At 33.6% G+C, this 16,011-nt stretch overlaps 1 protein-coding gene across 1 annotated transcript in view; it reads right to left on the minus strand.

Annotated features, from left to right (window-relative positions):
• Window positions 1-5,590: 5,590 nt before the first annotated feature.
• The window catches only part of LOC113225570 (PDF receptor-like), a 41,590-nt gene continuing 31,169 nt past the window's right edge, over window positions 5,591-16,011 (minus strand). The window contains exons 9-12 of the mRNA XM_026457902.1: window positions 9,834-9,952; window positions 8,732-8,842; window positions 7,125-7,280; window positions 5,591-6,693 (exon numbers count right to left, since the gene is read on the minus strand). Of these exons, the coding sequence (XP_026313687.1) occupies window positions 6,681-6,693; window positions 7,125-7,280; window positions 8,732-8,842; window positions 9,834-9,952 (399 nt within the window). The 3' untranslated portion in view covers window positions 5,591-6,680. The remainder of the gene's footprint in view (window positions 6,694-7,124; window positions 7,281-8,731; window positions 8,843-9,833; window positions 9,953-16,011) is intronic.

Below are 16,011 nucleotides of genomic sequence, written 5' to 3' on the forward strand. Positions count from 1 at the left end.
ATACCCAATGCAGGATTGGTCCTGGGAAATTAACTTTTCTGAATTGGTTCAGAAAATTTCATTTCCCATATTGGTCCTCCCGGGAGTCGAACCCGAGACTTGCTCGTCCAGCGCCCTCACTAAATATCGTTGGGCCACCGAGACCGTCATAATATATAAATATGAGTATAAACGCAATAGTTAATATCATGCCATAATGTTACACAAGATGGCAGGTAACTTAAACTGTCCTTACAGGATCCATTAATGATCAAAAAACAAAATCTAAATAATTGAAACTAATTCAAATCTTGTTATAATTACCTAATCTTCAATATTAATACAGATACATATTTTTCTATATGTATACAAATATATTAATTTATAGTTCTTTGATTATTATATATAACGACGTTCTTTATTATCTACATTATGTATTCAATATTTATATAATTCATTATTTGGACGCTATTTGGAATACTTAGTATTCAGTGTAATGCAAACTTTTTTATAATTTTTTGTAGTTCTTTTGTTTTTTTTTTTTTTTGGTTATTTGTAATAAATTTTATTTGGCATGACAAATACGTCTAGATGAGTGTAATGTTAATCGCTAATAGTTAATAAAACATATCAAATATTTTACGATACACGTTAAATAAAGCTCCAAAAGATATTTCTAAACGTAGAAGTTAGAACATAATATGAGCCTTCGAAATTGTATTTTTCCAATTTTTCTGGAAAAAATCCATCATTTGCATTTTTTCGGAAAATTACCCAACAGTGCTAGTAGGTACTGATTCACATAAATTAACCTTAGTACATAATTCGAACTGTAGATGGCGACACTTGGATACAATAAAGATATAAATATAGTCATAAAGTATTGAATCTCGAAAAAGATTAAAATTAAACTATAATAATCTAGTCTACAAAATAATGTCACACGCGTAGCTCCGTTCGGACGCTTATTTTGATTCTTAACGCTGATCGATAGATGGTGAAGTAAGGCACATGGGGCTTGTCAACTTATGTCTCAAGGTGACGGGCGCAGTGGCAGTGCCCCTCAGATCTTTGCCATTTGAAGCTCTGAGTGACTGTTATGGACAGGCGTGTAGCTTACCATCAGGTGCACGACGTGTTCGTCCTGCCACTTGATATTATAAAAAAAAAAAAATAAAAAATAAAACCGGCGATGCGTTTGTAATAATATTCGAAAAGGTCAATAGAAGGCAGCTATTATATTATTGTCAAGATTATTGCTCTTGTTCAGGCGATGATTAGATAATAACATTATTACAATGAAATCGCAAAGAAGCTTTTAACAAAAAGTCAGTGCTAAAACGTTATAAATTCAAAGAAGTGCCATCTATACAGTTGACTGTTGACTGCAAACTAACAAACAAAAAGAATACAATATTGAGAAATCTTCGAATTATTATCTTTTCAAGTACAAATACAGGAAAAACAAATTGTCATTTTGTGAAGGACAGAAAGTAATGGTGAGAGATCTATATAAAAATAAGAAAAGTTGGTAAAAAATAAAGTTTTAGTACCAAATACAACTTCTATGGTAGTGGTAGCAGGCCAGCAATGTAAACAACACGCAAACCAACTATTGGAATGTTCTCAAGTTTAGATTAATGTAAATAAGTGAATAAGTAGTAAAATAGTTTTAAATTATGACTTATCAATATCAAAAAATTGAGATATTCAGTACATTAAGAAAAATGTACCTTGATCTAATAATTTAAAAAAAGTATTTTTTTAAATAATTATTATTAGTTATGAATATCGAAACTAGACATATTCAATATATTATTAAGAACTATCCGACTCGCTTTATTAAATTTGCAGTTCTGAGCAATTTAAGGGACTTAATAAATAAACAAAATGATGTACGTAACTTACGTAATTTGACGTACACTTGTACGTCAAATTAATTTTAAATTATAGAAGATTTGAAGTAGCTTCAAATGATCCGAAAAATAAAAAAGCTAAGCGCTATGCCGCTTTTCTTTGGAAAAGTCTTTTCTGGCCACATTGAGTAATACACTACCGAGTATCGAAATAAAAGTTATTGAAATTATACGTTATTTAGGACTAACACACATTATAAACCTAAAATAACAGGGATTAGATGCATAAAATTAGCCGCAATACTTTTATTATTGTAAAGGTGAACGACCAATATGAAATTATTAAGTTTGTCAATGGTATGTGAATAATGTGTAAACGTTAATTATATTTGATAGTGGAATATTTGATCTTAGCATTTTGCATGCCAGTGTCTTAAAAATGTGAGATTTTGACATGATTATGTCTTCTTATCGTGGTAATGACATTCCTGTATTACCGCAGCCTAAAACTTAATAACGCTGATCACGTCTAACTTTCTGGATAAGATTGAGAATAAATTTTAGTTTTCGGGATAACTAACATTCCAAGCATAACTATCTGTTCCCGTGACCCTTCAACAATTAGTCAACACTATCTATAAGTATATATTTTAAATATTTACTTAATGAGATGTAACATTTATTAGATTATAAACTAATTGCCATGTTAATTGTAAATACATAGAGCATGATGTATATCTCTAATTAGTTTTTGTCGGTCGACATTGCATTGTCCACTTTTTTATGTTATCTATTCTTTATATCGTTCCAGAAGGTACCATATTATTTGAAAAATCATTGTTAACTTTTAGATATGCAAATACAAATAATTACAAGTAATCCAACGTATCCACAACATTGCTTAAACATTTTGATAAATGGACTGGTGAAATTACAGGCACATGGACCTTGTCGACTCATGTCTCAGGGTGACGGGCGCAATGGCAGTACTCCTCAGATCTTTGCTATTGGCACTGCAATTGTTATGGACAGGTGTGTAGCTTACCATCAGGCGCACGACTTGTACGTACCCGTCACTTGACATTATAAAAAAAAAGACCTTGAACTTACTTCTAATGTTACACAATACCGTATCAATAAGTACTTGTACAAATGTAATCAACTTTATCAGTTCGTTGATTTATAGGAAAATAGTCATTCAGTAATCAAGGAATTACAAATAAATTGGAATCTTGTACGTATGTGATGTCACTTTTGTGGCATAAGAATTCAAGCTAAATACTTTTGTATAATTCCAAGTGACGGAATACTAAGAAGCCTTTTGCTAAAAAGAGATGGGTTTCCACGTCACTGATTTATTTAATAATAATATCTCTAGCGTTCATTAAGAAATCGAAAGTACAAGTCAAGTATAGTGTATTTACAGCACGGCTTGTATGTGTGCGCAATCGCCGCGCGCCGTGTACAAACACACTTTCGCATAATAATGCAATGCGCGTATAGAGATGGGTCATGGATAAATAAATATCATTGGAATAACTATTCAGTCCATTTTTACTCGATATTTATCCAAAAACGTTAATAAATATTTTTAATCGTGGTTTATTATTTACATTTAGTAAAACAAAGTATATTTTTAAGTTTAATTGTAAATATTGATACAATTTAGTAGCATATACGTGTATAGTATATTGCTTGCTATTATACCTTTTTTCTATACGCAATGATAAAAATAATCCTTTTAAGTACAGTAAATCACTGTATTTTTGCGTAAACCTTATTATTATTTAAATGCGCACTTTGTTAAAAAAAATTGTCTTCACGCAATATTAATCAGATATCTAACATTTTGTATGGAATTTTTTTTTCGAGATACTAAGTTAGTCCGTTTTTGTACATTTGTTCAGCTTCGTATGGGTTTTTGGTTGTTCAATGTGTTATTTAAAAAATTGCACAGACTTCATTGGAAATATTAGGGGTTAAAGTATGAAATTGCCGTTTTATTGCAATAGGTTCTTTGAATTTTCATAGAATCTTCATGGTTTGAGGTTTTCGAATGAAACTTTTTTCAAATGGTTTCTGTGATTTTTTTTTTTTTAAATTTGAAACATTTGAATATCGACTTTCAATTGTTTTTGTTATTCAATTTAGACAAGAAAGATGGATACTGCGAAAATTCGAGTGATTTTTGAATACGAGTTCCGACGCGGAACTAACGTGGCAGAAACAGCCCGCAATATCAATGCTGCGTTTGGAGAGGGGTCTACTAATGAACGCACCGTGCGATTTTGGTTTAAACGCTTTCGTGATGGAAATTTCGACTTAAAGAACGAGCCACGAGGAAGACCGCCCACACAGGTGAATAACGATGAATTAAGAGAGATAGTGGAAGCCGATCCTAGTCAAACTACCCAGGAATTAGCGGCATGGTTTAACGTTACCTTACCCACAATATTGACTCACTTGCGTCAAATCAATAAAATAAAAAAATACGAAAAATGGGTGCCTCATGATTTGACTGATCTGCAGAAAGAAACGCGTGTTGAAACTTGTGTTGCCTTGTTGAACCGGTACAGAAATGAAGGAATATTGGATCGAATTGTAACATGTGATGAAAAGTGGATTCTTTATGATAACCGGAAAAGAAAAATGCAATGGCTGACCCCAGGTCAAATGCCACAACAGTGTCCTAAAGCAAAACTTACCAATAAAAAGGTAATGGTAACTGTTTGGTGGTCTCAGCATGGTGTTATTCACTATAGTTTTCTCCGATCTGGTCAAGCAATAACGGCAGATGTCTATTGTGCCGAACTCCGAACCATGTTGACAAAACTAGCAGTAAAACAGCCCCGACTTATGAATCGATCTTCACCATTATTGCTCCACGACAACGCGAGACCTCACACAGCACGAGAAACCATTTTGACCCTTCAGGAACTGCAGTTAGAAACCATTCGTCATCCTCCGTATTCACCAGACCTTGCTCCAACGGACTACCATTTTTTTCGTGATTTGGACAATTATCTACGTGACAAGAAGTTTTCTTCCCAGGAGGCAGTACAAAATGCTTTCACACAGTTTGTGCAGTCTAGATCGTCGGAGTTCTATCGCAAAGGCATTAATAACCTTCCTATTAGATGGCAGCAATGTACAGATAATAATGGCAACTATTTTGATTAAATAAATTTGTTAAAAATTTAAAAAATAAACAATTTAGATTTTCAGTACAAATCGGCAATTTCATACTTTAACCCCTATTACTTAAACGATAAGTATTCTAATACAAAGGAAATTCAATTCAAAATCACTTGGCCACTATTTTGCCAAAGCCTTAAATTCGCTACCGAATAATTTACGTGAATGCGAAAGGGACGGAGAGAGCCACTAAGGAGAATTGCAAACATTTATTTTTTTATTTTAAACATTTATATATTTAATTGATAGATTTTGTGCGTAAAATATGAAAGTAGTACGCAGTAGACCCCAAGACCATAAAGTTGCGTCACACTTTATTAATGCAGGATAGGTCAGCTCAAGGGATTACAGATTTAATAACTTTCTATCGAGTTCTTAGGTTTTCGCGATTGCTACACATAGGAAATGAAACACCTATACGTGATTTCGATCCGGAAAAATAGTTTCATTTCCTATTGATAACTTTCTGTTAAATGAAGTTTCTATACAAGGCAAGTTCTATTTTCATAGAAGTTTAGGTGAGTATGTTGCAATTAGTTTACATTCCTACCATTAGAGAGATGTTATCGACTCGAAAAACTTAGGTACTAAAACAGTATTGTTGCATAAAACAATGGCAAAATGAGATGTAATCCTACGTAATTATTTAATAAAAAATAAATTCTAATGAATTTTATTATAAAAAAGCACTAAATATAAATATCCATGTTTTAGGATAAATATAATTCTCAATAAAAACGGATATTTATTGGATGTTTATCCTTTGATGGATATATATCGGGTTAAAACCTATCTCTATGCGCGTTGCATTGGGACGACCAGTGTTGTGTAACGCAAGTGCATCGTGAGATTAAGCGAATGTGTGCGACCGTACAAGGCGCGCGGCGGGCGCGCACACATGCAAACCGCACTGCTACGTTTGTGCGGAGTTACCATACTTGTCTTATTATGCTATGTCGACACTGTTAGGTAAGAAAATAGGGAGTGTACTGTACATGCAGCCGGGGCGGCTCACCCGAGGCACTAGCCTATTGAGAACCGGATGAAGTCAGTGACAACGGTCTGTGACAACCCTGTATGTGCACTGGCTGATCCGGGGTCAGGATTTGAACTTAGAAAGTCCCTGTGCTTGCACAAGTTATTGTGCCCTCCTCGTATACCTAAAGGATCAGTGGAGAGGGTCACTATAATTAATTTATATGGAAAGGAAACGGGTTCTTAGAAATTATGTACCTTTTAAATAACGTTTATAAATATTCTTAAAAATATCTTAGGTTTGTATTTATCAAGTTTTCTTTAAATTGCATTCAAAGTTCACTTCGTAAGACTAGAAATTGTGTTTTGAAAACTTTCGAGTGTTTTTGCTGTCACGCGGAGTTTGTTCAACATGCGAATCTATTTTATATTATAGTTGGTACTTGCAGTAACATAAAGAGCCGTGTAAGTTTGTAGTATTTGATGTAAATATGCATCTTATATTCGAATAATTTCTAAAATCTTAAATGCGGCAGACACGCACGTATAAGAAATGCGAAGGTAGACGAATACGTGACAAGAAAAAATCCTCTTTTACTCCGATTCCGATTCTTCTTCATGGATCACGGTCAGGACGCGCATGCTTCTACCGAACCCAGGAAGGCTCTCGCTGGGTCACCGGTACGAACTAATAACACAACACAACAATATACAATAAAAATCACAAGTCGAGCCTCAGTCGAGGTCAGGACTACAAAATTATATCATATATCTCATTACAGCGTAGTTTTATGTGTCTATAGAGGCCCTGTAAGTGTGAATGAAGCGAGACTCAGCAGTTTTGAGTAGGTATGAGCAAGAAGTATGAATGCGATCGCGTGGTAGTTACTGAGAACCGCCGGTCTAGTGTGTTTGTGTATAATTTAGGATATTCTTGTAAAATAAATTACATTGGTGAAATTACATGTTTCATTAAGAAATTATCACAAATTTATTTACTTTATGACCAACAATCAAAAAAGTTACGCGTAAACAGGAAAGCTACTTTGTGATAATATGTACAGAATCGTATTATGTACATTTTCTATATAAAATTTGCCGATTTTAGTAAATACTTACGTAGACGGTTGTTCATCGTGGAATTCAGCAGTAGCGGTACTTTCGATAACTATAGAATTCTCATAGCTCTCCAGAGTTTGTATTTTTTGATCAGCTGTGTTGTTTTTTGGTTGTTCAGTCACAGTGTCAGGGATTTCGGGGATTTTAATTTTCGCTCTATAATAATAGACAAAATTCATATATTAAAGAGGTAATACAAGGAGATGAAGTTACATAAGTACTTATATTTCATACCATAAACATATTCGTAAAACACTAACAACCTCGCAGGACTTCATACTATCATCATAAACGAAAACTTTTGTTTCATGTCACAAATAAAAATATAGATCGCTTTAGACGGTGTAAACTCTGTGCGCAACAAAAGAAAGCGTAAACAAAAGCTACCAATCCGATGCAAAACGCAGGACAGAGGTGGGAGTCGTTGGGGAGGGCGCTTGTACATTTGAGCTTATTATTACTATCTTACTATTAAATACGGATCTGAAAAGTGTCAAAAAAAAAGTATATTTTTGGTAAATTTTTTACTGTTTTGTAAGTCATGGAACAAAAGTATTGTTTATTGTGTATGTTAGTAATATGATAATGTAGTATAACCTTGTATATTTTGTATATCGGATGACCTACACATTTTTTGGGGAATACCCGTGTCTAGTAGTAATACGCGTAGATACATGGGTTAAAATGTAAAAAGCAAAGTTCACAGAGCGTAAAGAATCAGCGCTACATCTCGGCAGTACGAAACCACGTGTGCCCTTACACGGTTATGTTCAACGTGGCCTTGTACGTTGTACGTGAAGAAAAGTTCACAGGATATTGAGCTAAAAAGCACTGCATAAATTTATCGAATTAGAAAGAATAAATCTATAAATATTTCAAAAATTATTATATCGTACATTTCACTATTTGCAACTCATTTTCACGACACATATTCTATACTATGCAAATTCGCGATGCAATATCTGTATAGCGCTTCCAAGTTTTCCATTACATGAAATCTAGGCTTTTTCTATTGTTTTAAATATTTAAAAGAATCGTGGCAAAAAGTAAAACTTTTAATTGCGGTTTTTGCTGCACGCGAATTCGTAGGTACGAGAGGCGGCTGAAAAGTAATCTCCATTTCCAATTTAAAAATAATACTTACTGACCACTACCGTGAAGCATTCGTAGTTTATTCTTTTTTAAAAATTGACGCTCTTTTGTTTATAACGTTTCGCTTTGCACGAACAAAATGTCGGAAAAAAGCAAAACAAGCAACAACTTTTTTTTATCCTTTCTAACTTTTAATTACCTTTTTTACAAATATAATAAGTGCATTTCTTACTTACATTCCCTTTGTACATTTTTGATATTGAAAAAAAGTAACTTGATCATCTTATTTTTCATACCGATTATATCTATTTATGTAGATTACTTTTCAGCCGGCCCTCGTACTCTAAGTTTAATAATTTCTTTTTAATTTAGTATTAACGCCATTTTCAATTTTTCGACCATTTATGGTTGAAATTCCCTATGAACCTATTGTGGGAGAACTCAAAAACAAAGAATGCGCCTTAAACATATTAAGAATTCTGGCTTTAGTACTTAGTTGTATAAATAAAACTTACTCTGGCCCGTCGTCGACAGTCGTTACAGTTATTTGAGGGATTATCGGAGTGGCGGGCCCCTTAAACCACTTAAGATATTTCATTGCTATAGGTGCCTTCGATTCATCTCGACTGTAAAGTAAAATAAAATTAGTCTCAATATTTCGTACATACTTAACTACCCACATATCCAGTTATAGTGATTTAATGGCACAGAAGGCGAAGGGGTATCGTGGTTGCGGATAGATGCGGAGAAATTCATTGTATGTTTCAACATTTGCCTTTTAGAAATAAAATATACTCTCCTATTGTAATATAATCTCATAATCCCTTGATGTATTTATTACAGAAGATGGGACAGAACATTTTGTGGAAATATCTCTATAACAAACGAATTAAACTAGTTTGTCCGTAGATGAATACGGGAAAAAAAAATGAAATTTTTGCGAAACTACGTGATTTTTTTTAAAGGAACTTTAGTCAATTGTGTTTCGGGACTCCAATGCATTGCCAGTATCTTCTGTTTATTATTAATTAGAAAATAAAGTTACTTTCGTATTTTTTAACGCTGAAAACCCGATTTTCCGTGTGGTCCAAATATATCGAAACGTCTATTTTGGATCTCTCTTCTCCTTAAACAAATCTTATAATGTTCAGTGTGCTTTTTAATTAGGACATTGATACGTCTGTAGTCGATAAACTGGGCATTCAATCACGAAGTATAATATAATATTTATGTTTGTTGCGACATGGATTGAGTATGATTGGTTGTCACTAAAGTGTAATACACACATAGAGCGGGTGCGAGTCGGGTGCGGGTCTGGTCGGTTTCGCGGCGGCGTGTGCGCGTGCGCTGGTCTCGCGTCCGCGCTCGGTGTGTTGTCGTCTTTATAAATACACGGAATTAGATCCACTGCGGTCCCGACCCGACCCGCACCTGCTCCCTATCTGTTTCACGCTTCTGTAATTAAGTATTTACAAATGTGTTTTCCGTGGCGTCTACTACTTCAGGTAACTAACTACCTATACTACCTTATATTTTTAGGTATAAAGGTGAAGGTTTAGGGCAGGTGTAAGTACCTACTTTATAAGGGTGAAGTGAAAATCAATGAAAAGCACTTACTGCGCCCGAGATGACTTATCACTGCTTGATAAAAAGTGAAAGAAGGATTCGCGATGTCGACAATTACCCATGTGCATGGCCTTATAATTCTCATAATGTTTCCTTAATACCTGACGAACCTGAAATTAAGAAATGAATTAAAAATACAATACAAAAACATTACAAAGGTCACGTTTTGTGTAACCTTATAAAAAGTTACGTAGTAAATATTATTTATGAATATTAATTAGTAAATATTTGAAACCAAACCTCAGAAAGTTGTATTCAAAATATTTGCCTTACGTAATGCCCAAATGGAGGATATCTTTTTTTAAACTACTAAGTGCAACTTTCTTTAAACATAAATAAAAAACCAAACTGAGAAAGACCCTTTACTTGACGGTGTGATAGACGATAGGAATCCTATATCTATGCTTGCAATTAAAGTGGCAATTAAAGGTTTTTTCTTTAAATAGAACATAACATATTATTATATATTTATAGTAAGTATATTATCATACTTTTTAATTTATTTTCCATTAATAGCGACTAAGAGGCAAAATTTATGGCTATCATCGGCATTGTCTGTTTGCGTTAAACCCACGATGAAATGTACACTTAGATCTACAATAAAATTTACATTCAAAGACTGATAAAACGCGCGCGCGCGCGTTACAGCGCGCGTTACACCGGCGAGCGGCCGCCGCGCGGTTGCAGCGCATCAAACAGCGGCTAATTTGAACGCGCCCTTATACCTACTTAAAAAAGCTAGAGCATAATGCGAGTCCATTTTGAAAAATAAAAACGCATACATGAGCGATCAAGTGACACAGCAGACTGCGTGTTGACTCTGTAGTGGACAAGGAATTGTCTCGAAACTCAAGTCGCTTTCAAGTTTCCCATGCCTATCTTGCGACCGCAAGTTACCACAAATCCTGAGACCAATTTCAATACTTTCTCCCGAGATTTTATCACAAGTAGACACTTAGCTATATTAATTTCATTATACATTATATTCAAATATTAGGCCGCAGATTATAGTATAAGTAGGTTAGGGTATTATATATAGGGTAGGATATAGTAGTCAAGTAATATTCCAACTGTAAGTAATGCATGCGTCAAAGGATATGTGCCACTTCCATGAATTTTCAGCAACAATTGTCGTTAGAGGTGGCGTAAACAAAATGCTATTTCTAATTGTGACTGCTAGGGGCGCTGTACCTACAACTTTTTGTAAAGCCATGGTAACAGGCACAGCACATTCTATTATAATTGGTTATACTAAGCCAACCGTTTATAATATTATTATATGTATATCGTAGTAACTTCTTTTGTATCCTACTTCTTTAGTAAACCCCAATTGTTACTGAACCGTAAAAATCTTTCCAATTTGTTTTATTTTCTGAATAGTGTCCGATTATAGTACAAAAGTCATGAGAAAAATAATGAAACAATTCGAGAAGTTTTGGAAAAGCCGGAAAATAGTGTTATTTTAAAGAACAGTAGTAATTTGAGTTACTATTACTTAGTATATGAATATGCTTACTCTTACACTAAAATTGTTATTGGATTGAATGAAAAACGAATGACTTTATATTTTTTATTAGAAATAAGATAAAAGAATAACTTTCATTTATATAAAAACAAAAACAAAATATCCCCTGTGTAGACATTTGAAAACAGTCGTTCGCATGCAAAGTGATTTTACACTTTGTACAAAGAATTTGGCATTCTTGTGGGAAATGTTGCGTCTTTTCTGTTTATCCCTATAACTTTAGAGGATGGGAAAAAAACTTATAACTTATCATGCCCGTTATTGTCAAAGCGAAATTTTTCATGTAATTTCTTCGAGCCAAATGCCAAATCTACGATTGCCGCTCTTTTTGAAGCTCTCCTTATACATATAGCTACAGCTCTACGAAAGCTAAGCTAATTGTAGTAACAGTAGAGCTCCTTGAGCAAGTGTTCGTCTAGGAAAGTAGAAGTTTTGGTTTTAAAGGGTAGGAGGTTTGGTGAAATTATAGGTAAATGGACTTTCAGACATACAGGTGATGGACGTAGTGATAGTGCCCCTCAAATCTTTGAGTGGCACTGCAACTGTTATGTCGCATACCACCAGGCCTACGACTTATTTGTCCCGTAAGAACGAACAACACATGCTGGTAAGCGATACGCCTGTCCATATCAATTGCAGTGCCGTCTATGGAGCACTGTCACTGCGCCCTTCACCCAGACATAAGATAAAGTCCCATATCCCTGTAATTTCACCAGCAAACGAAAACCGGAACCCTTCAAAATCGAAACGCTGTAATGCTCACGTTATCGTTATCGTTAGTGGCGGCAGAAATAGGTAAGGTGGAAGTACTTCCCTGGACGAACTCTTTAACAAGGAGCTCTACTGCTAAGTATTGCTGAGCTAGACACATGTCATCGTCACTGTCGTTTGTTCACAGTTCTCTGGAGGCAAAATTGTGATTTGAGATGGTACGTCCTTACTGTTTTCGTTATTCTCCAGCTTCTCTATAATTTCATTCAAAGTCGTAATATGAAAATAAGAATACTTTGTATAAACATAATGTAATAGTAGCCTATATTACTAGTGTTTGATATAAGGAACACCAACTTTGACTACAAAAAAATCACAGTTTTCATTTATTGTTAGAATATAAAAAGCTGTTAAAATTGTCGTAGAACATGATAATGTTACTATGCCGAAGCATCAAATACATGCAATAAAAATATCAACAACTTACCTTTTATTAGCCATCCTGTTTTTTTATCTACATTCTTCAACAATAGTACACAATATACAATATTTCACAAACACAGCTCAAATACTAATTAGTCAAATGGGTAACTTCTGGCTTAACGGTCAACACTAAAAAAAATTTTTTAAACTACCCTCAATCAACGTTAGATTTTTTCTTGAGGTGTTCCTTTAAAAGTGAGCTAGTAACAAGTGGTCGTAACTTTTAACCTTTCAGAATCTGTATTGTTTCACTACATACAATAAATTGTTATATATACTTTACACTTACATAATTTTAAGGTCCTCAACAAAGCGCGTCATTGTGTTATGAACTTAATGATATTTATTAAACTAGGATAATAGTAATAAGTACTCAATACATTTTAGATTGACATATCGGAACTTTTTATGTGCAAACGTTCGACTATCACATGCATAAATAAGTAATAACACTGTACAAACGTATTAAAGCACAATATGGTAATAGTACGTACATGTATTAATATAATAATATAATCGGATAAAATAATCCCACTCGGAGTGAAGTGATCATAAAATACAGCGTGTTATAAAAAGTCTTGCCATATTTTATCTGGTAATTTCTAAAGTAAATAAGTTAATCGTGAAAAATAAACCTTGGTTCTCCTTGTAAAACGTTTGTGGTCAGCTCGTATATTTATTGTACGGGGAATAAAAATTGGCTTTGATAATTATGAGTATTTTTTTCTCATCTTAACTGTCGTGAGCACCTACTGTCGATCTGTCGGACTTTTTGATTGCACCCTGTCTGCAAATGCCATGTGGTCGCGACAACCATAATTGAATCGACATGCCGCGATGGGGGGTCCATCCATTTGTCAGCTTTTACTATTTCAACGAGTGCGCCACGTGATCATACCCTACATTTTTGCTGAAGAAATTAATAGCTATATAAAAACCTGATACATTAAAACGTTTTCACGTTACTTTTTGTATTGGTTCGTATGCACTGTTACCTTCAAGGTATTTTTCACTGACCCTAGACAATGTGCTGAACGTTAATATGTGTGTTCTACTGCAAATCTATTTTTGAACGTTATTTAAACAAAGAAACAGTTACAAATCAGATGAAACTAACAAAATTTATATCCTTAATAAGGCAAATGCGTTGCCGTGGGACATAATATGAGAAATTTCCCGAGTCTGTGATGGCACTGGCTCTTCATGTCCTTAAAACTGGAACACAGCCAATGAAGTTGTTGGTTTGGGGAACTCACCAAATGGTAACTAGTGACAGACAGAAACATTACCACCATAAAAATCATACAAAAATATATTTAAAAAGAACGAAATGAAATGAAAATACTCTTAAAATATAAATGTTATGCTAGTAACATGAAGTGGATTTTAGTATACCACACCAAGTAATTTTCTATTTTACACGTTTATATTGTATAATAAAATCTGAATACAGAAAATTAATATGTTCTGTATTCAGATTATTACTATTCAAAACATATTTTTTGAGAATTATGGTTGCATATTGAAGTAATATTTATTGAACGTGTGAGCGTTAAATTGAATAGCAGTTTGAAATAACAAGCAACAGCTTCTTCGAATAAAAATACGTTTAAATAACACATAAGGTTCGTAAACACGTCCGAAAATTCACCAATGATCACTATGACTTCGTCTTTGTAAATTTAAATAACAAAGTACCTAACAGCAATTCATCACTGGTAAGCATTCCGGTCTGTATAAATATTAATTATAAAAAAATATTTTCTTTAAAAAGAAATAACCGGCATGTATCTACTTTATTTAGCATAATCGTAAGTATTCGCTAATCAGTTCATAAATCTCAACATCCATGGCGCTTTGTATCCTTTGTATGTTGTTTCCTTAATTATTAATTTCAAACAATATTTTTCTAATCACGCTATTACTCTGTGTTCCTTTTCGTGCACATTCTCTATATCAACTTCCATGGCTAAAGAACCTTTTAGTATGGAATTTGCATGGTTTTTTCACCCGGCTTACAGTAACGTTGACCAAATTCTTATTTTGTTTACACTGTTCATCTTCATTCACAGTTCATCTTTATATATTGATACTTTTGTAGATACGTTTCTTTTAAAAGTTTCGGGACTTTCTTCTCTTACATTGTGCTGTTTCTCCTGTTTTTCGTTTACTTTTCTTTTATTTGTAATCTCTGTTTTTAATTTTATTATAATTTATTATAATTTGACGGTCTCTGTGACCAAGTGGCTTGCACACGGTTTTCATGGTGTCGCCATTTCTGAGGTACCGGGTTTGATCCCGGCCGGGTCGTGCAGAAACTAACTTTTCTATATTGTCTCGAGTCTGGATGTTTGTGGTACCGTCGTTGTTACCAATTTCCATAACACAAGTGCTTTAGCTAGTTACTTTGGGATCAGAGCACGTAAGTGATGTTGTCTAATCTTTATTTATTTATTTATTTGTAATTGTAATCCAAAATTTGAATAGTTTTAGTGAGGTTGAATTTTTAATGTTGGTAATAACTATGGAAGAGTTTTATGTCAAGATATATACGACCACGGCGCACATTTATTTTATCTTACATCGATTTCATTTTCAACAGTTTTAGAATGAAATACTCAGCAAATTTTTCTTGGTTTAAAAATCATTTATATTATATTTTCAGTTTATTGCTTTTATTTTTTATATTTTCTATGTAAATCGGTTCTTTCTTATTTTACTTTCCTAATCTATATACCTAACCAACAGAAGTTATATGAAAATTTTAAAAACAATCATCGCCCACTATTGTCAATACTGCAAAAGTAATTTTTCCAGGAGACACGGAGTAAAAATTAGGGAACATTCTATCAGTTGATAGGGAACATTTTATCAGAGTTGTCTCCTGCGTTATAAAGTAGACGGAACGATGTTCTAAATCGAAAGTAAGTACTTACCAATGTTTTTTAAAGACACTGCTTTTATTATAAATAATAAACTTTTGATAACTTATCGAAGTTACGAGTTATTCTAAGTAAATTTAAGTGTTACTCACTTTTGCACTGAACACTTTCTTCACACACTTTACATTTTTAGTAATAGTTACGCACGACTAGTTCGTTCCATCAATTGGTATCATAAAAATAAAAACATTTTTAATGTGACAAAAGTTTCAAATTTATACGTTTCAAAGTTCTGGTAATTTACGTACTACTGAGGCATAAATTAACTATAGTTCATTCAATCCATTTCCCAAAAAGGTAATTGGCCTAACTAAACTGAACAGGTCATTGACCAGAGACGGTTTAGTGATGGCCAATTGCACTGCCAATTACATAATAAATTAATTAATTGATTGCGTCGTTTTTAAACTGAATCAGTTGGAACAATGGCTGTTTTATTGCGATTTTGCTACTGATACTAACAAAAAATTAAAAATATATGATTCGATACTGAGTTAAGATATTGTGA

The sequence above is a fragment of the Hyposmocoma kahamanoa genome, unplaced genomic scaffold (genome assembly GCF_003589595.1).
Source record: "Hyposmocoma kahamanoa isolate Upper Pololo Valley unplaced genomic scaffold, ASM358959v1 100021, whole genome shotgun sequence".
NCBI lineage: Eukaryota > Metazoa > Arthropoda > Insecta > Lepidoptera > Cosmopterigidae > Hyposmocoma > Hyposmocoma kahamanoa.